The sequence below is a fragment of the Salmo salar genome, chromosome 13 (assembly GCF_965601325.2).
Source record: "Salmo salar chromosome 13, fSalSal1, whole genome shotgun sequence".
NCBI classification, from domain to species: Eukaryota; Metazoa; Chordata; class Actinopteri; order Salmoniformes; family Salmonidae; genus Salmo; species Salmo salar.
The window spans coordinates 108,476,979-108,499,697 of record NC_138303.1 but is presented as its reverse complement, the minus strand read 5'-3'; the positions used below and the strand labels follow the sequence as shown (position 1 = coordinate 108,499,697).

At 41.8% G+C, this 22,719-nt stretch overlaps 1 protein-coding gene across 2 annotated transcripts in view; it reads right to left on the bottom strand.

Moving 5' to 3' along the window:
• LOC106568520 (protein Shroom3) overlaps positions 1-22,340 on the bottom strand; it is a 216,360-nt gene extending 194,020 nt beyond the window's left edge. For both annotated transcript variants that reach the window (XR_014380217.1, XM_014138941.3), the window contains exon 1: positions 21,479-22,340. Coding sequence is in view for 1 of the 2 variants with exons in the window: in XM_014138941.3 (XP_013994416.3) it covers positions 21,479-21,622 (144 nt within the window). In the remaining variant the exon portion in view is untranslated. The remainder of the gene's footprint in view (positions 1-21,478) is intronic.
• Between the last annotated feature and the right edge of the window lie 379 nt (positions 22,341-22,719).

Sequence of the window (22,719 nt, the reverse complement as noted above, 5' to 3'; positions counted from 1 at the left end):
TTCTATTACCATCAGACTGTTGAACAGCTTCTATAACTATCAGACTGATGGACAGCTTCTATAACCACCAGACTGTTGACCAGCTTCTATTACCATCAGACTGCTGAACAGCTTCTATCTCCAGACCATCAGACTGATGAACAGCTTCTATAACCATCAGACTGTTGGACAGCTTCTATCACCATCAGACTGTTAAACAGCTTCTATTACCATCAGACTGTTAAACAGCTTCTATTACAATCAGACTGTTGAACAGCTTCTATTACCAGACCATCAGACTGTTGAACAGCTTCTATTACCATCAGACTGTTGAACAGCTTCTATTACCATCAGACTGTTGAACAGCTTCTATCTCCAGACCATCAGACTGTTGACCAGCTTCTATCTCCAGACCATCACACTGTTGACCAGCTTCTATTACCATCAGACTGTTGAACAGCTTCTATTACCAGACCATCAGACTGATGAAAAGCTTCTATTACCATCAGACTGATGAAAAGCTTCTACTACCATCAGACTGTTGACCAGCTTCTATTACCATCAGACTGTTAAAACAATCAGACTGTTGAACAGCTTCTATTACCAGACCATCAGACTGTTGACCAGCTTCTATTACCATCAGACTGTTGAACAGCTTCTATTACCATCAGACTGTTAAACAGCTTCTATTACAATCAGACTGTTGAACAGCTTCTATTACCATCAGACTGTTGAACAGCTTCTATTACCATCAGACTGTTGACCAGCTTCTATTACCATCAGACTGTTGAACAGCTTCTATTACCATCAGACTGTTGAACAGCTTCTATTACCATCAGACTGTTAAACAGCTTCTATTACCATCAGACTGTTGAACAGCTTCTATTACCATCAGACTGTTGAACAGCTTCTATTACCATCAGACTGTTGAACAGCTTCTATTACCATCAGACTGTTGAACAGCTTCTATTACCATCAGACTGTTGAACAGCTTCTATTACCATCAGACTGTTGACCAGCTTCTATTACCATCAGACTGTTGAACAGCTTCTATTACCATCAGACTGTTGAACAGCTTCTATCTCCAGACCATCTGACTGTTGACCAGCTTCTATTACCATCAGACTGTTGAACAGCTTCTATCTACCAGACCATCAGACTGTTGAACAGCTTCTATTACCATCAGACTGTTGAACAGCTTCTATTACCATCAGACTGTTAAACAGCTTCTATTACCATCAGACTGTTGAACAGCTTCTATTAACATCAGACTGTTGAACAGCTTCTATTACCATCAGACTGTTGACCAGCTTCTATTACCATCAGACTGTTGAACAGCTTCTATTACCATCAGACTGTTGAACAGCTTCTATTACCATCAGACTGTTGACCAGCTTCTATTACCATCAGACTGTTGAACAGCTTCTATAACCATCAGACTGTTGAACAGCTTCTATAGCCATCAGACTGTTGACCAGCTTCTATTACCATCAGACTGTTGAACAGCTTCTATCTCCAGACCATCAGACTGATGAACAGCTTCTATCACCATCAGACTGTTAAACAGCTTCTATTACCATCAGACTGTTAAACAGCTTCTATTACAATCAGACTGTTGAACAGCTTCTATTACCAGACCATCAGACTGTTGAAACAGCTTCTATTACCATCAGACTGTTGAACAGCTTCTATTACCATCAGACTGTTGACCAGCTTCTATTACCATCAGACTGTTGAACAGCTTCTATCTCCAGACCATCAGACTGTTGACCAGCTTCTATCTCCAGACCATCACACTGTTGACCAGCTTCTATTACCATCAGACTGTTGAACAGCTTCTATTACCATCAGACTGTTGACCAGCTTCTATTACCATCAGAGTGTTGAACAGCTTCTATTACCATCAGACTGTTAAACAGCTTCTATTACCATCAGACTGTTGAACAGCTTCTATTACCATCAGACGGTTAAACAGCTTCTATTACCATCAGACTGTTGACCAGCTTCTATTACCATCAGACTGTTGAACAGCTTCTATAACTATCAGACTGATGAACAGCTTCTATTACCATCAGACTGTTGACCAGCTTCTATTACCATCAGACTGTTGAACAGCTTCTATTACCATCAGACTGTTGACCAGCTTCTATTACCAGACCATCAGACTGATGAACAGCTTCTATTACCATCAGACTGTTAAACAGCTTCTATCACCATCAGACTGTTAAACAGCTTCTATTACCATCAGACTGTTAAACAGCTTCTATTACAATCAGACTGTTGAACAGCTTCTATTACCAGACCATCAGACTGTTGAACAGCTTCTATTACCATCAGACTGTTGAACAGCTTCTATTACCATCAGACTGTTGACCAGCTTCTATTACCATCAGACTGTTGAACAGCTTCTATCTCCAGACCATCAGACTGTTGACCAGCTTCTATCTCCAGACCATCACACTGTTGACCAGCTTCTATTACCATCAGACTGTTGAACAGCTTCTATTACCATCAGACTGTTGTCCAGCTTCTATTACCATCAGAGTGTTGAACAGCTTCTATTACCATCAGACTGTTGAACAGCTTCTATTACCATCAGACTGTTAAACAGCTTCTATAACCATCAGACTGATGAACAGCTTCTATTACCATCAGACTGTTGACCAGCTTCTATTACCATCAGACTGTTGAACAGCTTCTATTACCATCAGACTGTTGAACAGCTTCTATTAGCCATCAGACTGTTGAACAGCTTCTATTACCATCAGACTGTTGAACAGCTTCTATCTCCAGACCATCAGACTGATGAACAGCTTCTATCACCATCAGACTGTTAAACAGCTTCTATTACCATCAGACTGTTAAACAGCTTCTATTACAATCAGACTGTTGAACAGCTTCTATTACCAGACCATCAGACTGTTGAACAGCTTCTATTACCATCAGACTGTTGAACAGCTTCTATTACCATCAGACTGTTGACCAGCTTCTATTACCATCAGACTGTTGAACAGCTTCTATCTCCAGACCATCAGACTGTTGACCAGCTTCTATCTCCAGACCATCACACTGTTGACCAGCTTCTATTACCATCAGACTGTTGAACAGCTTCTATTACCATCAGACTGTTGACCAGCTTCTATTACCATCAGAGTGTTGAACAGCTTCTATTACCATCAGACTGTTAAACAGCTTCTTTTACCATCAGACTGTTGAACAGCTTCTATTACCATCAGACGGTTAAACAGCTTCTATTACCATCAGACTGTTGAACAGCTTCTATTACCATCAGACTGTTGAACAGCTTCTATAACTATCAGACTGATGAACAGCTTCTATTACCATCAGACTGTTGACCAGCTTCTATTACCATCAGACTGTTGAACAGCTTCTATTACCATCAGACTGTTGACCAGCTTCTATTACCAGACCATCAGACTGATGAACAGCTTCTATTACCATCAGACTGTTAAACAGCTTCTATCACCATCAGACTGTTAAACAGCTTCTATTACCATCAGACTGTTAAACAGCTTCTATTACAATCAGACTGTTGAACAGCTTCTATTACCAGACCATCAGACTGTTGAACAGCTTCTATTACCATCAGACTGTTGAACAGCTTCTATTACCATCAGACTGTTGACCAGCTTCTATTACCATCAGACTGTTGAACAGCTTCTATCTCCAGACCATCAGACTGTTGACCAGCTTCTATCTCCAGACCATCACACTGTTGACCAGCTTCTATTACCATCAGACTGTTGAACAGCTTCTATTACCATCAGACTGTTGACCAGCTTCTATTACCATCAGAGTGTTGAACAGCTTCTATTACCATCAGACTGTTGAACAGCTTCTATTACCATCAGACTGTTGAACAGCTTCTATAACCATCAGACTGATGAACAGCTTCTATTACCACCAGACTGTTGACCAGCTTCTATTACCATCAGACTGTTGAACAGCTTCTATTACCATCAGACTGTTGAACAGCTTCTATTACCATCAGACTGTTGAACAGCTTCTATTACCATCAGACTGATGAACAGCTTCTATTACCATCAGACTGTTGACCAGCTTCTATTACCATCAGACTGTTGAACAGCTTCTATTACCATCAGACTGTTGAACAGCTTCTGTTACCATCAGACTGTTGAACAGCTTCTATTACCATCAGACTGTTGAACAGCTTCTATTACCAGACCATCAGACTGTTGACCAGCTTCTATTACCATCAGACTGTTGAACAGCTTCTATTACCATCAGACTGTTGAACAGCTTCTATTACCATCAGACTGTTGAACAGCTTCTATTACCATCAGACTGTTGGACAGCTTCTATTACCAGACCATCAGACTGTTGACCAGCTTCTATTACCATCAGACTGTTGACCAGCTTCTATTACCATCAGACTGTTGACCAGCTTCTATTACCACCAGACTGTTGAACAGCTTCTATTACCATCAGACGGTTAAACAGCTTCTATTACCATCAGACTGTTGACCAGCTTCTATTACCATCAGACTGTTGAACAGCTTCTATAACTATCAGACTGATGAACAGCTTCTATTACCATCAGACTGTTGACCAGCTTCTATTACCATCAGACTGTTGAACAGCTTCTATCTCCAGACCATCAGACTGATGAACAGCTTCTATTACCATCAGACTGTTGAACAGCTTCTATTACCATCAGACTGTTGAACAGCTTCTATTACCATCAGACTGTTGAACAGCTTCTATTACCATCAGACTGTTGAACAGCTTCTATTACCATCAGACTGTTGACCAGCTTCTATTACCATCAGACTGTTGAACAGCTTCTATTACCATCAGACTGTTGAACAGCTTCTATTACCATCAGACTGTTGAACAGCTTCTATTACCATCAGACTGTTGAACAGCTTCTATTACCATCAGACTGTTGAACAGCTTCTATTACCATCAGACTGTTGAACAGCTTCTATTACCATCAGACTGTTGACCAGCTTCTATTACCATCAGACTGTTGAACAGCTTCTATTACCATCAGACTGTTGAACAGCTTCTATTACCATCAGACGGTTAAACAGCTTCTATTACCATCAGACTGTTGACCAGCTTCTATTACCATCAGACTGTTGAACAGCTTCTATAACTATCAGACTGATGAACAGCTTCTATTACCATCAGACTGTTGACCAGCTTCTATTACCATCAGACTGTTGAACAGCTTCTATCTCCAGACCATCAGACTGTTGACCAGCTTCTATTACCAGACCATCAGACTGATGAACAGCTTCTATTACCATCAGACTGATGAACAGCTTCTACTACCATCAGACTGTTGAACAGCTTCTATTACCATCAGACTGTTGAACAGCTTCTATTACCATCAGACTGTTGAACAGCTTCTATTACCATCAGACTGTTGACCAGCTTCTATTACCATCAGACTGTTGAACAGCTTCTATTACCATCAGACTGTTGACCAGCTTCTATTACCATCAGACTGTTGAACAGCTTCTATTACCATCAGACTGTTGAACAGCTTCTATTACCATCAGACTGTTGAACAGCTTCTATTACCATCAGACTGTTGAACAGCTTCTATTACCATCAGACTGTTGACCAGCTTCTATTACCATCAGACTGTTGAACAGCTTCTATTACCATCAGACTGTTGACCAGCTTCTATTACCATCAGACTGTTGAACAGCTTCTATTACCATCAGACTGTTGACCAGCTTCTATTACCATCAGACTGTTGAACAGCTTCTATTAACCATCAGACTGTTGAACAGCTTCTATTACCATCAGACTGTTGAACAGCTTCTATCTCCAGACCATCAGACTGTTGAACAGCTTCTATTACCATCAGACTGTTGAACAGCTTCTATTACCATCAGACTGTTGAACAGCTTCTATTACCATCAGACTGTTGAACAGCTTCTATTACCATCAGACTGTTGAACAGCTTCTATCTCCAGACCATCAGACTGTTGACCAGCTTCTATTACCATCAGACTGTTGAACAGCTTCTATTACCATCAGACTGTTGAACAGCTTCTATTACCATCAGACTGTTGAACAGCTTCTATTACCATCAGACTGTTGAACAGCTTCTATTACCATCAGACTGTTGACCAGCTTCTATTACCATCAGACTGTTGAACAGCTTCTATTACCATCAGACTGTTGACCAGCTTCTATTACCATCAGACTGTTGAACAGCTTCTATTACCATCAGACTGTTGAACAGCTTCTATTACCATCAGACTGTTGACCAGCTTCTATTACCATCAGACTGTTGAACAGCTTCTATTACCATCAGACTGTTGACCAGCTTCTATTACCATCAGACTGTTGAACAGCTTCTATTACCATCAGACTGTTGAACAGCTTCTATTACCATCAGACTGTTGAACAGCTTCTATTACCATCAGACTGTTGAACAGCTTCTATTACCATCAGACTGTTGACCAGCTTCTATTACCATCAGACTGTTGAACAGCTTCTATTACCATCAGACTGTTGAACAGCTTCTATTACCATCAGACTGTTGAACAGCTTCTATTACCATCAGACTGTTGAACAGCTTCTATTACCATCAGACTGTTGAACAGCTTCTATTACCATCAGACTGTTGAACAGCTTCTATTACCATCAGACTGTTGACCAGCTTCTATTACCATCAGACTGTTGAACAGCTTCTATTACCATCAGACTGTTGAACAGCTTCTATTACCATCAGACTGTTGACCAGCTTCTATTACCATCAGACTGTTGAACAGCTTCTATTACCAGACCATCAGACTGTTGACCAGCTTCTATTACCATCAGACTGTTGAACAGCTTCTATTACCATCAGACTGTTGAACAGCTTCTATTACCATCAGACTGTTGAACAGCTTCTATTACCATCAGACTGTTGAACAGCTTCTATTACCATCAGACTGTTGACCAGCTTCTATTACCATCAGACTGTTGAACAGCTTCTATTACCATCAGACTGTTGAACAGCTTCTATTACCATCAGACTGTTGAACAGCTTCTATTACCATCAGACTGTTGAACAGCTTCTATTACCATCAGACTGTTGAACAGCTTCTATCTCCAGACCATCAGACTGTTGAACAGCTTCTATTACCATCAGACTGTTGAACAGCTTCTATTACCATCAGACTGTTGACCAGCTTCTATTACCATCAGACTGTTGAACAGCTTCTATTACCATCAGACTGTTGAACAGCTTCTATTCCAGACCATCAGACTGTTGACCAGCTTCTATTACCATCAGACTGTTGAACAGCTTCTATTACCATCAGACTGTTGACCAGCTTCTATTACCATCAGACTGTTGAACAGCTTCTATTACCATCAGACTGTTGAACAGCTTCTATTACCATCAGACTGTTGACCAGCTTCTATTACCATCAGACTGTTGAACAGCTTCTATTACCATCAGACTGTTGACCAGCTTCTATTACCATCAGACTGTTGAACAGCTTCTATTACCATCAGACTGTTGAACAGCTTCTATTACCATCAGACTGTTGAACAGCTTCTATTACCATCAGACTGTTGAACAGCTTCTATTACCATCAGACTGTTGACCAGCTTCTATTACCATCAGACTGTTGAACAGCTTCTATTACCATCAGACTGATGAACAGCTTCTATTACCATCAGACTGTTGAACAGCTTCTATTACCATCAGACTGTTGAACAGCTTCTATTACCATCAGACTGTTGACCAGCTTCTATTACCATCAGACTGTTGACCAGCTTCTATTACCATCAGACTGTTGAACAGCTTCTATTACCATCAGACTGTTGAACAGCTTCTATTACCATCAGACTGTTAAACAGCTTCTATTACAATCAGACTGTTGAACAGCTTCTATTACCAGACCATCAGACTGTTGAACAGCTTCTATTACCATCAGACTGTTGAACAGCTTCTATTACCATCAGACTGTTGACCAGCTTCTATTACCATCAGACTGTTGAACAGCTTCTATCTCCAGACCATCAGACTGTTGACCAGCTTCTATCTCCAGACCATCACACTGTTGACCAGCTTCTATTACCATCAGACTGTTGAACAGCTTCTATTACCATCAGACTGTTGACCAGCTTCTATTACCATCAGAGTGTTGAACAGCTTCTATTACCATCAGACTGTTGAACAGCTTCTATTACCATCAGACTGTTGAACAGCTTCTATAACCATCAGACTGATGAACAGCTTCTATTACCACCAGACTGTTGACCAGCTTCTATTACCATCAGACTGTTGAACAGCTTCTATTACCATCAGACTGTTGAACAGCTTCTATTACCATCAGACTGTTGAACAGCTTCTATTACCATCAGACTGATGAACAGCTTCTATTACCATCAGACTGTTGACCAGCTTCTATTACCATCAGACTGTTGAACAGCTTCTATTACCATCAGACTGTTGAACAGCTTCTGTTACCATCAGACTGTTGAACAGCTTCTATTACCATCAGACTGTTGGACAGCTTCTATTACCAGACCATCAGACTGTTGACCAGCTTCTATTACCATCAGACTGTTGAACAGCTTCTATTACCATCAGACTGTTGAACAGCTTCTATTACCATCAGACTGTTGAACAGCTTCTATTACCATCAGACTGTTGGACAGCTTCTATTACCAGACCATCAGACTGTTGACCAGCTTCTATTACCATCATACTGTTGACCAGCTTCTATTACCATCAGACTGTTGACCAGCTTCTATTACCACCAGACTGTTGAACAGCTTCTATTACCATCAGACGGTTAAACAGCTTCTATTACCATCAGACTGTTGACCAGCTTCTATTACCATCAGACTGTTGAACAGCTTCTATAACTATCAGACTGATGAACAGCTTCTATTACCATCAGACTGTTGACCAGCTTCTATTACCATCAGACTGTTGAACAGCTTCTATCTCCAGACCATCAGACTGATGAACAGCTTCTATTACCATCAGACTGTTGAACAGCTTCTATTACCATCAGACTGTTGAACAGCTTCTATTACCATCAGACTGTTGAACAGCTTCTATTACCATCAGACTGTTGAACAGCTTCTATTACCATCAGACTGTTGACCAGCTTCTATTACCATCAGACTGTTGAACAGCTTCTATTACCATCAGACTGTTGAACAGCTTCTATTACCATCAGACTGTTGAACAGCTTCTATTACCATCAGACTGTTGAACAGCTTCTATTACCATCAGACTGTTGAACAGCTTCTATTACCATCAGACTGTTGACCAGCTTCTATTACCATCAGACTGTTGAACAGCTTCTATTACCATCAGACTGTTGAACAGCTTCTATTACCATCAGACTGTTGAACAGCTTCTATTACCATCAGACTGTTGAACAGCTTCTATTCCAGACCATCAGACTGTTGACCAGCTTCTATTAACCATCAGACTGATGAACAGCTTCTATTACCATCAGACTGTTGAACAGCTTCTATTACCATCAGACTGTTGAACAGCTTCTATTACCATCAGACTGTTGAACAGCTTCTATTACCATCAGACTGTTGAACAGCTTCTATTACCATCAGACTGTTGAACAGCTTCTATTACCATCAGACTGTTGAACAGCTTCTATTACCATCAGACTGTTGACCAGCTTCTATTACCATCAGACTGTTGAACAGCTTCTATTACCATCAGACTGTTGAACAGCTTCTATTACCATCAGACTGTTGAACAGCTTCTATTACCATCAGACTGTTGAACAGCTTCTATTACCATCAGACTGTTGAACAGCTTCTATTACCATCAGACTGTTGACCAGCTTCTATTACCATCAGACTGTTGACCAGCTTCTATTACCATCAGACTGTTGAACAGCTTCTATTACCATCAGACTGTTGAACAGCTTCTATTACCATCAGACTGTTGAACAGCTTCTATTACCATCAGACTGTTGAACAGCTTCTATTACCATCAGACTGATGAACAGCTTCTATTACCATCAGACTGTTGACCAGCTTCTATTACCATCAGACTGTTGAACAGCTTCTATCTCCAGACCATCAGACTGTTGAACAGCTTCTATTACCATCAGACTGTTGAACAGCTTCTATTACCATCAGACTGTTGAACAGCTTCTATTACCATCAGACTGTTGAACAGCTTCTATTACCATCAGACTGTTGACCAGCTTCTATTACCATCAGACTGTTGAACAGCTTCTATTACCATCAGACTGTTGAACAGCTTCTATTACCATCAGACTGTTGAACAGCTTCTATTACCATCAGACTGTTGAACAGCTTCTATTACCATCAGACTGTTGACCAGCTTCTATTACCATCAGACTGTTGAACAGCTTCTATTACCATCAGACTGTTGAACAGCTTCTATTACCATCAGACTGTTGACCAGCTTCTATTACCATCAGACTGTTGAACAGCTTCTATTACCATCAGACTGTTGACCAGCTTCTATTACCATCAGACTGTTGAACAGCTTCTATTACCATCAGACTGTTGAACAGCTTCTATTACCATCAGACTGTTGAACAGCTTCTATTACCATCAGACTGTTGAACAGCTTCTATTACCATCAGACTGTTGAACAGCTTCTATTACCATCAGACTGTTGAACAGCTTCTATTACCATCAGACTGTTGAACAGCTTCTATTACCATCAGACTGTTGAACAGCTTCTATTACCATCAGACTGTTGAACAGCTTCTATTACCATCAGACTGTTGACCAGCTTCTATTACCATCAGACTGTTGAACAGCTTCTATTACCATCAGACTGTTGAACAGCTTCTATTACCATCAGACTGTTGAACAGCTTCTATTACCATCAGACTGTTGAACAGCTTCTATTACCATCAGACTGTTGAACAGCTTCTATTACCATCAGACTGTTGAACAGCTTCTATTACCATCAGACTGTTGACCAGCTTCTATTACCATCAGACTGTTGAACAGCTTCTATTACCATCAGACTGTTGAACAGCTTCTATTACCATCAGACTGTTGACCAGCTTCTATTACCATCAGACTGTTGAACAGCTTCTATTACCATCAGACTGTTGACCAGCTTCTATTACCATCAGACTGTTGAACAGCTTCTATTACCATCAGACTGTTGAACAGCTTCTATTACCATCAGACTGTTGAACAGCTTCTATTACCATCAGACTGTTGAACAGCTTCTATTACCATCAGACTGTTGACCAGCTTCTATTACCATCAGACTGTTGAACAGCTTCTATTACCATCAGACTGTTGACCAGCTTCTATTACCATCAGACTGTTGAACAGCTTCTATCTCCAGACCATCAGACTGTTGAACAGCTTCTATTACCATCAGACTGTTGAACAGCTTCTATCTCCAGACCATCAGACTGTTGAACAGCTTCTATTACCATCAGACTGTTGAACAGCTTCTATTACCATCAGACTGTTGACCAGCTTCTATTACCATCAGACTGTTGAACAGCTTCTATTACCATCAGACTGTTGAACAGCTTCTATCTCCAGACCATCAGACTGTTGACCAGCTTCTATCACCATCAGACTGTTGAACAGCTTCTATTACCATCAGACTGTTGAACAGCTTCTATTACCATCAGACTGTTGAACAGCTTCTATTACCATCAGACTGTTGAACAGCTTCTATTACCATCAGACTGTTGACCAGCTTCTATTACCATCAGACTGTTGAACAGCTTCTATCTAACCATCAGACTGTTGACCAGCTTCTATTACCATCAGACTGTTGAACAGCTTCTATTACCATCAGACTGTTGAACAGCTTCTATTACCATCAGACTGTTGACCAGCTTCTATTACCATCAGACTGTTGACCAGCTTCTATTACCATCAGACTGTTGAACAGCTTCTATTACCATCAGACTGTTGAACAGCTTCTATTACCATCAGACTGTTGAACAGCTTCTATTACCATCAGACTGTTGAACAGCTTCTATTACCATCAGACTGTTGGACAGCTTCTATTACCATCAGACTGTTGGACAGCTTCTATTACCATCAGACTGTTGAACAGCTTCTATTACCATCAGACTGTTGAACAGCTTCTATTACCATCAGACTGTTGAACAGCTTCTATTACCATCAGACTGTTGACCAGCTTCTATTACCATCAGACTGTTGACCAGCTTCTATTACCATCAGACTGTTGAACAGCTTCTATTACCATCAGACTGTTGAACAGCTTCTATTACCATCAGACTGTTGAACAGCTTCTATTACCATCAGACTGTTGAACAGCTTCTATTACCATCAGACTGTTGACCAGCTTCTATTACCATCAGACTGTTGACCAGCTTCTATTACCATCAGACTGTTGAACAGCTTCTATTAGCCATCAGACTGTTGAACAGCTTCTATTACCATCAGACTGTTGAACAGCTTCTATTCCAGACCATCAGACTGTTGAACAGCTTCTATTACCATCAGACTGTTGAACAGCTTCTATTACCATCAGACTGTTGACCAGCTTCTATTACCATCAGACTGTTGAACAGCTTCTATTACCATCAGACTGTTGAACAGCTTCTATCTCCAGACCATCAGACTGTTGACCAGCTTCTATTACCATCAGACTGTTGAACAGCTTCTATTACCATCAGACTGTTGAACAGCTTCTATTACCATCAGACTGTTGAACAGCTTCTATTACCATCAGACTGTTGAACAGCTTCTATTACCATCAGACTGTTGACCAGCTTCTATTACCATCAGACTGTTGAACAGCTTCTATTACCATCAGACTGTTGACCAGCTTCTATTACCATCAGACTGTTGAACAGCTTCTATTACCATCAGACTGTTGACCAGCTTCTATTACCATCAGACTGTTGACCAGCTTCTATTACCATCAGACTGTTGACCAGCTTCTATTACCATCAGACTGTTGAACAGCTTCTATTACCATCAGACTGTTGAACAGCTTCTATTACCATCAGACTGTTGACCAGCTTCTATTACCATCAGACTGTTGACCAGCTTCTATTACCATCAGACTGTTGAACAGCTTCTATTACCATCAGACTGTTGAACAGCTTCTATTACCATCAGACTGTTGAACAGCTTCTATTACCATCAGACTGTTGAACAGCTTCTATTACCATCAGACTGTTGACCAGCTTCTATTACCATCAGACTGTTGACCAGCTTCTATTACCATCAGACTGTTGAACAGCTTCTATTACCATCAGACTGTTGAACAGCTTCTATTACCATCAGACTGTTGAACAGCTTCTATTACCATCAGACTGTTGAACAGCTTCTATCTCCAGACCATCAGACTGTTGAACAGCTTCTATTACCATCAGACTGTTGAACAGCTTCTATTACCATCAGACTGTTGACCAGCTTCTATTACCATCAGACTGTTGAACAGCTTCTATTACCATCAGACTGTTGAACAGCTTCTATCTCCAGACCATCAGACTGTTGACCAGCTTCTATTACCATCAGACTGTTGAACAGCTTCTATTACCATCAGACTGTTGAACAGCTTCTATTACCATCAGACTGTTGAACAGCTTCTATTACCATCAGACTGTTGAACAGCTTCTATTACCATCAGACTGTTGACCAGCTTCTATTACCATCAGACTGTTGAACAGCTTCTATTACCATCAGACTGTTGAACAGCTTCTATTACCATCAGACTGTTGAACAGCTTCTATCTCCAGCCATCAGACTGTTGAACAGCTTCTATTACCATCAGACTGTTGAACAGCTTCTATTACCATCAGACTGTTGACCAGCTTCTATTACCATCAGACTGTTGAACAGCTTCTATTACCATCAGACTGTTGAACAGCTTCTATCTCCAGACCATCAGACTGTTGACCAGCTTCTATTACCATCAGACTGTTGAACAGCTTCTATTACCATCAGACTGTTGAACAGCTTCTATTACCATCAGACTGTTGACCAGCTTCTATTACCATCAGACTGTTGAACAGCTTCTATTCCAGCCATCAGACTGTTGACCAGCTTCTATTACCATCAGACTGTTGAACAGCTTCTATTACCATCAGACTGTTGACCAGCTTCTATTACCATCAGACTGTTGACCAGCTTCTATTACCATCAGACTGTTGACCAGCTTCTATTACCATCAGACTGTTGAACAGCTTCTATTACCATCAGACTGTTGAACAGCTTCTATTACCATCAGACTGTTGACCAGCTTCTATTACCATCAGACTGTTGACCAGCTTCTATTACCATCAGACTGTTGGACAGCTTCTATTACCATCAGACTGTTGAACAGCTTCTATTACCATCAGACTGTTGAACAGCTTCTATTACCATCAGACTGTTGAACAGCTTCTATTACCATCAGACTGTTGAACAGCTTCTATTACCATCAGACTGTTGAACAGCTTCTATTACCATCAGACTGTTGAACAGCTTCTATTACCATCAGACTGTTGACCAGCTTCTATTACCATCAGACTGTTGAACAGCTTCTATTCACCATCAGACTGTTGAACAGCTTCTATTACCATCAGACTGTTGAACAGCTTCTATTACCATCAGACTGTTGACCAGCTTCTATTACCATCAGACTGTTGACCAGCTTCTATTACCATCAGACTGTTGACCAGCTTCTATTACCATCAGACTGTTGAACAGCTTCTATTACCATCAGACTGTTGAACAGCTTCTATTACCATCAGACTGTTGACCAGCTTCTATTACCATCAGACTGTTGACCAGCTTCTATTACCATCAGACTGTTGAACAGCTTCTATTACCATCAGACTGTTGAACAGCTTCTATTACCATCAGACTGTTGAACAGCTTCTATTACCATCAGACTGTTGAACAGCTTCTATTACCATCAGACTGTTGGACAGCTTCTATTACCATCAGACTGTTGACCAGCTTCTATTACCATCAGACTGTTGACCAGCTTCTATTACCATCAGACTGTTGAACAGCTTCTATTACCATCAGACTGTTGGACAGCTTCTATTACCATCAGACTGTTGAACAGCTTCTATTACCATCAGACTGTTGAACAGCTTCTATTACCATCAGACTGTTGACCAGCTTCTATTACCATCAGACTGTTGACCAGCTTCTATTACCATCAGACTGTTGAACAGCTTCTATTACCATCAGACTGTTGAACAGCTTCTATTACCATCAGACTGTTGAACAGCTTCTATCTCCAGACCATCAGACTGTTGAACAGCTTCTATTACCATCAGACTGTTGAACAGCTTCTATTACCATCAGACTGTTGACCAGCTTCTATTACCATCAGACTGTTGAACAGCTTCTATTACCATCAGACTGTTGACCAGCTTCTATTACCATCAGACTGTTGAACAGCTTCTATCTCCAGACCATCAGACTGTTGAACAGCTTCTATTACCATCAGACTGTTGAACAGCTTCTATCTCCGACCATCAGACTGTTGAACAGCTTCTATTACCATCAGACTGTTGAACAGCTTCTATTACCATCAGACTGTTGACCAGCTTCTATTACCATCAGACTGTTGAACAGCTTCTATTACCATCAGACTGTTGAACAGCTTCTATCTCCACCATCAGACTGTTGACCAGCTTCTATCACCATCAGACTGTTGAACAGCTTCTATTACCATCAGACTGTTGAACAGCTTCTATTACCATCAGACTGTTGACCAGCTTCTATTACCATCAGACTGTTGAACAGCTTCTATCTACCATCAGACTGTTGACCAGCTTCTATTACCATCAGACTGTTGAACAGCTTCTATTACCATCAGACTGTTGACCAGCTTCTATTACCATCAGACTGTTGACCAGCTTCTATTACCATCAGACTGTTGACCAGCTTCTATTACCATCAGACTGTTGAACAGCTTCTATTACCATCAGACTGTTGAACAGCTTCTATTACCATCAGACTGTTGACCAGCTTCTATTACCATCAGACTGTTGACCAGCTTCTATTACCATCAGACTGTTGAACAGCTTCTATTACCATCAGACTGTTGAACAGCTTCTATTACCATCAGACTGTTGAACAGCTTCTATTACCATCAGACTGTTGAACAGCTTCTATTACCATCAGACTGTTGGACAGCTTCTATTACCATCAGACTGTTGACCAGCTTCTATTACCATCAGACTGTTGACCAGCTTCTATCTCCAGACATCAGACTGTTGACCAGCTTCTATCACCATCAGACTGTTGAACAGCTTCTATTACCATCAGACTGTTGAACAGCTTCTATTACCATCAGACTGTTGAACAGCTTCTATTACCATCAGACTGTTGACCAGCTTCTATTACCATCAGACTGTTGAACAGCTTCTATCTCCAGACCATCAGACTGTTGACCAGCTTCTATTACCATCAGACTGTTGAACAACTTCTATTACCATCAGACTGTTGACCAGCTTCTATTACCATCAGACTGTTGACCAGCTTCTATTACCATCAGACTGTTGACCAGCTTCATTACCATCAGACTGTTGAACAGCTTCTATGACCATCAGACTGTTGAACAGCTTCTATTACCATCAGACTGTTGACCAGCTTCTATTACCATCAGACTGTTGACCAGCTTCTATTACCATCAGACTGTTGGACAGCTTCTATTACCATCAGACTGTTGGACAGCTTCTATTACCATCAGACTGTTAAACAGCTTCTATTACCATCAGACTGTTAAACAGCTTCTATTACCATCAGACTGTTGGACAGCTTCTATTACCATCAGACTGTTGACCAGCTTCTATTACCATCAGACTGTTGACCAGCTTCTATTACCATCAGACTGTTGAACAGCTTCTATTACCATCAGACTGTTGGACAGCTTCTATTACCATCAGACTGTTGAACAGCTTCTATTACCATCAGACTGTTGAACAGCTTCTATTACCATCAGACTGTTGACCAGCTTCTATTACCATCAGACTGTTGACCAGCTTCTATTACCATCAGACTGTTGAACAGCTTCTATCTCCAGACCATCAGACTGTTGAACAGCTTCTATTACCATCAGACTGTTGAACAGCTTCTATCTCCAGACCATCAGACTGTTGAACAGCTTCTATTACCATCAGACTGTTGAACAGCTTCTATTACCATCAGACTGTTGACCAGCTTCTATTACCATCAGACTGTTGAACAGCTTCTATTACCATCAGACTGTTGAACAGCTTCTATCTCCAGACCATCAGACTGTTGACCAGCTTCTATCACCATCAGACTGTTGAACAGCTTCTATTACCATCAGACTGTTGAACAGCTTCTATTACCATCAGACTGTTGAACAGCTTCTATTACCATCAGACTGTTGAACAGCTTCTATTACCATCAGACTGTTGACCAGCTTCTATTACCATCAGACTGTTGAACAGCTTCTATCTCCAGACCATCAGACTGTTGACCAGCTTCTATTACCATCAGACTGTTGACCAGCTTCTATTACCATCAGACTGTTGACCAGCTTATTACCATCAGACTGTTGAACAGCTTCTATGACCATCAGACTGTTGAACAGCTTCTATTACCATCAGACTGTTGACCAGCTTCTATTACCATCAGACTGTTGACCAGCTTCTATTACCATCAGACTGTTGGACAGCTTCTATTACCATCAGACTGTTGGACAGCTTCTATTACCATCAGACTGTTAAACAGCTTCTATTACCATCAGACTGTTGGACAGCTTCTATTACCATCAGACTGTTGACCAGCTTCTATTACCATCAGACTGTTGACCAGCTTCTATTACCATCAGACTGTTGAACAGCTTCTATTACCATCAGACTGTTGGACAGCTTCTATTACCATCAGACTGTTGAACAGCTTCTATTACCATCAGACTGTTGAACAGCTTCTATTACCATCAGACTGTTGACCAGCTTCTATTACCATCAGACTGTTGAACAGCTTCTATTACCATCAGACTGTTGAACAGCTTCTGTTACCATCAGACTGTTGAACAGCTTCTATTACCATCAGACTGTTGGACAGCTTCTATTACCAGACCATCAGACTGTTGACCAGCTTCTATTACCATCAGACTGTTGAACAGCTTCTATTACCATCAGACTGTTGAACAGCTTCTATTACCATCAGACTGTTGAACAGCTTCTATTACCAGACCATCAGACTGTTGACCAGCTTCTATTACCATCAGACTGTTGAACAGCTTCTATTAACATCAGACTGTTGGACAGCTTCTATTACCAGACCATCAGACTGTTGACCAGCTTCTATTACCATCAGACTGTTGAACAGCTTCTATTACCATCAGACTGTTGGACAGCTTCTATTACCAGACCATCAGACTGTTGACCAGCTTCTATTACCATCAGACTGTTGAACAGCTTCTATTACCATCAGACTGTTGGACAGCTTCTATTACCATCAGACTGTTGGACAGCTTCTATTACCATCAGACTGTTGGACAGCTTCTATTACCATCAGACTGTTGCACAGCTTCTATCTCCAGACCATCAAGCTATCTTCTGTAGTAAGAGACAAAGATACTCACTTACACAAATCACACATCATACACATCTCATACACAAGCTGACTCCTGTACTCACATATACACTCACACACACGCACACACCCATACTCACAAACACACTCACATGCACACACTCACCCTAGCCAGCGCTGCTGTCCCATGTATACAGAGACATTAAACACGGGACACTTCCTGTTTCTTTTATGAGTATTTTTTTATAGCTGTGTATTTATTTACTGTATTCTCACATAGCTCATTCTAATATATCTAATATCTATCTATCTGCATATTGTTACACTGTTATTACACACTGCGTATATACTGGATTCTTGACATAGCCCTCCGACGCTATTATATAATGGCGCCGGAGGGGATGGGAAAGGGAAAGGGGGATACCTAGTCAGTTGTACACCTGAATGCCTTCAACTGAAATGTGTCTTCCGCATTTAACCCAACTGCGCTGAATCAGAGAGATGCAGGGGGCTGCCATAATCGACATCCACGTCTTCAGCGCCCGGGGAACAGTGGGTTAACTGCCTGGGGTGGGTTAAAGCGTCAATACAGGACTAAGATTGTAATATTAGAGCCGGTGTAGTAGGATTCAGACTACAAAGGGAAACCCAGCTGCGAGCGGCCCAGTGATGCGAGCCTACCAGACAAGCTATGTGCCTTTTATGCTCGATTTGAGGCAAGCAACACTGAAGCATGCATGAGAGCACCAGCTGTTCCGAAAGACTGTGTGATCACACTCTCCGTAACCGATGTGAGCAAGACCTTTAAACAGGTCAACATTCACAAAGCCGCTGGGCCAGACGGATTACCAGGATGTGTACTCAAAGCATGCGCGGACTAACTGGCAAGTGTCTTCACTGACATTTTCAACCTCTCCCTGACTGAGTCTGTAATATCTACATGTTTCAAGCAGACCACCATAGTCCCTGTGCCTAAGAAATTGACGGTAACCTGCCTAAATGTTTACCGCCCTGTAGCACTCACGTTGGTAGCTACGAAGTGCTTTGAAAGGCTGGTCATGACTCACATCAACACCATTATCCCAGAAACCCTAGACCCACTCCAATTCGCATACCGCTCCAACAGATCCACAAATGATGCAATCTCTATTGCACTCCACACTGCCCTTTCTCACCTGGACAAAAGGAACACCTATGTGAGAATGCTGTTCATTGACTACAGCTCAGCGTTCAACACCATAGTGACCTCAAAGCTCATCACTAAGCTAAGTACCCTGGGACTAAACACCTCCCTATGCAACTGGATCCTGGACTTCCTGACGGGCCGCCCCCAGGTGGTAAGGGTAGGCAACAACACATCTGCCACGCTGATCCTCAACACTGGGGCCCCTCAGGGGTACGTGCTTAGTCCCCTCCTGTACTCCCTGTTCACCCATGACTGTGTGGCCAAGCAAGACTCCAACACCATCATTAAGTTTGCTGACGACACAACAGTGGTAGGCCTGAGCACCAACAACAATGAGACAGCCTATAGGGAGGAGGTCAGAGACCTGGCAATGTGGTGGCAGGACAACAATCTTTCCCTCAATGTGAGCAAGACAAAGGAGCTGATCGTGGACTATAGGAAAAGGAGGGCTGAACAGGCCCCCATTAACATCGACGGGGCTGAAGTGGAGCGGGTCGAGAGTTTCAAGTTTCTTGGTGTCAACATCACCAACAAACTATCATGGTCCAAACACCCCAAGATAGTTTGGCATGAGTCCCCAGATCCTCAAAAAGTTCTACAGCTGCACCATCGAGAGCATCCTGACCGGTTGCATCAGCGCCTGGTATGGCAACAGCTCGGCATCTGACCGCAAGGCACTACAGAGGGTAGTGAGTACGGCCCAGTACCTCACTGGGGCCAAGCTTCCTGACATCCAGGACCTCTATACTAGGTGGTGTCAGAGGAAGGCCCAAGAAATTGTCAAAGACTCCAGTCACTCAAGTCACAGACTGTTCTCTATGCTGCGCACGGCAAGCAGTACCAGAGCGCCAAGTCTAGGTCCAAAAGGCTTCTTAACAGCTTCTACCCTCCAAGCCATAAGACTGCTGAACAATTAATCAAATGGCTACCCGGACTATTTACATTAACCCCCCCCCCCCCCCCACATAAATTACATTTGGATTAGTGATACAGTGTTATTTGGGTTATTAATTGGATTCGTTCTAACATAATTGATTTCTTGTTTCTAGTTTTTCATTATTTATTTGTGTACTTGTTTGACAGAAGCTAGTAACATAAGAATTATACTGCACATTTGCTATAATTCTGCTATTACATCTGCTGAACTGTCTACGCGACCAATAAACTTTGATTTGATTTAGTTGACATACTTTTGTCTGCACCAGGAAAGAGGTTTACCAGGGAACCATGGTGAATGGCCCCATTCTTCAGCACTGGGTCAGAGAAATAGAATTCAACTCAACTGTGTTTGGTCAAGATTTATTCACTGGATCAGAGTTATGGTGCTGGAATGTACATTTGTAAACATACTTTCCCCCCCCCCTAATGATGAATTGTATTCAGTCTGCTACTAACTGTAAACATGAATCTACTCTTGATGAGGCAGATGGAAAAACACACATCAATATCTGACTGTTCCTCGTTATGATTTGTTGGTACAGGTATTTGTTGCAACATGTAGTGCGGATTTGAATACTATTTGAATCAAAATTGCTCAATCCTCTTCTAGGAAAAAAGCACATTTTATCAGACACACTGTAAATAGAGACATTGTAACACTGTCACAAGACACTCTCCTGGGGAAGTAACAATGTTTCCCTCGGGGACTCCTCATCAATATTATAGACAGCTGTGTTCATAGTAATAGCTATGAGCCATAGGCCTGAACGCAATATAACAACTTGGGGAAGGAGGATAGTTAGGATGGTGGTGGTAGGCTACACTTGACACATATACACACACACACACACACACACACACACACACACACACACACAACTTCCTTACCTTAGAGATGATTAACTCCTCTCCATGTTCCAGACCTCCTTTGAGCTGAAACCCCCAGGGTGCCCCACCCAGGAGTCGAGCCTCCAGGAACAGCGTCTTTCCTCGGTGTATGACTGTGCTGTAGCTTGGGAGACTGCTTTCCATAATCACTAGCACCGCCGAGGTAGCCTAGCCTGGTGGCTCGGTCCTATTCAGTCCAGCAGACCCACTGCATAGAGGAAATGAAGCCGAAAAGATGGAAGAACCGATTTTTCTCTTCTCCTTTTCTTAAAGTTTTCCGAAGAGCATAGCAAGAGGGGAATGTCCGCTCCTAAAGGATAAATCATTTCCTAGCATCACCGAGTCAGCAAATGAAACATGGTTTGCCAATCTAACTGCAGTCTAGTTGAAACAAGTTCACTTTCGTTCCAACAGTCAGCAACAAGTGATGACAATTAAACAGTCCACAAAATAACATTAAATGGATAGAACACACGACAAAATAATCCTGTTTACTGAAAATGTAGATAGCTTGACTTTTGGTCGTTTTGTCAGCCCCTCTCCCTCTTCCGACACAACTTTAGCATCACAATAGAATTTGCTCCAATCCACTGCGCTGGGAGAAAGGGAGCGCTCTTCCCTCGCCAGAGAGCTGGTAGCATTGCGATCAGGTCAGTTTGCCCGGTCAGAAAACAACGTTTTGCGCACCAGACTTCGACACATGATTTACCTACTTTCTCTAAAACTACCCCAAGATTCTCAGCAACCTTTAAATATAGAAGTCTACTTGTTGCCTTGATGCGCTTTACCTCTCCACTCCAGTTCCATGTATGTACGTTTTTCCTCCCACTCCTCTCTCCTCTCAGTCAATGGATGGAGTCGGCTGGTGCGCATGTGTGGAGAGGAACGCCCTTCAGCAGGCTACGCCGCCCGTATCTTTAAAAAGTCCAACTCTGTCGAGACATACGTGCTTTAGTTCATTTAACACCATGAAAGGTCTCTTTCATTTATCCTGACACACATACTGTGAAACGCGAACACAGCATCCCACGCCACGGCCATTCCGTCATTGTGTATTGATTACTTTATCGACTTTCCAAGTCGCGCACGTCAGGGGGGAATTTATTAATAAGAAACAACAGCTTCCGTATGACTTCATCTGAATAAATGTGACACCTGACCCGACGTTACCCCAAAACTATTCTCATGACCTCCCGATGAAGAAGGGAATATAGATGAAGATGGGTATTTATCGCCACAGT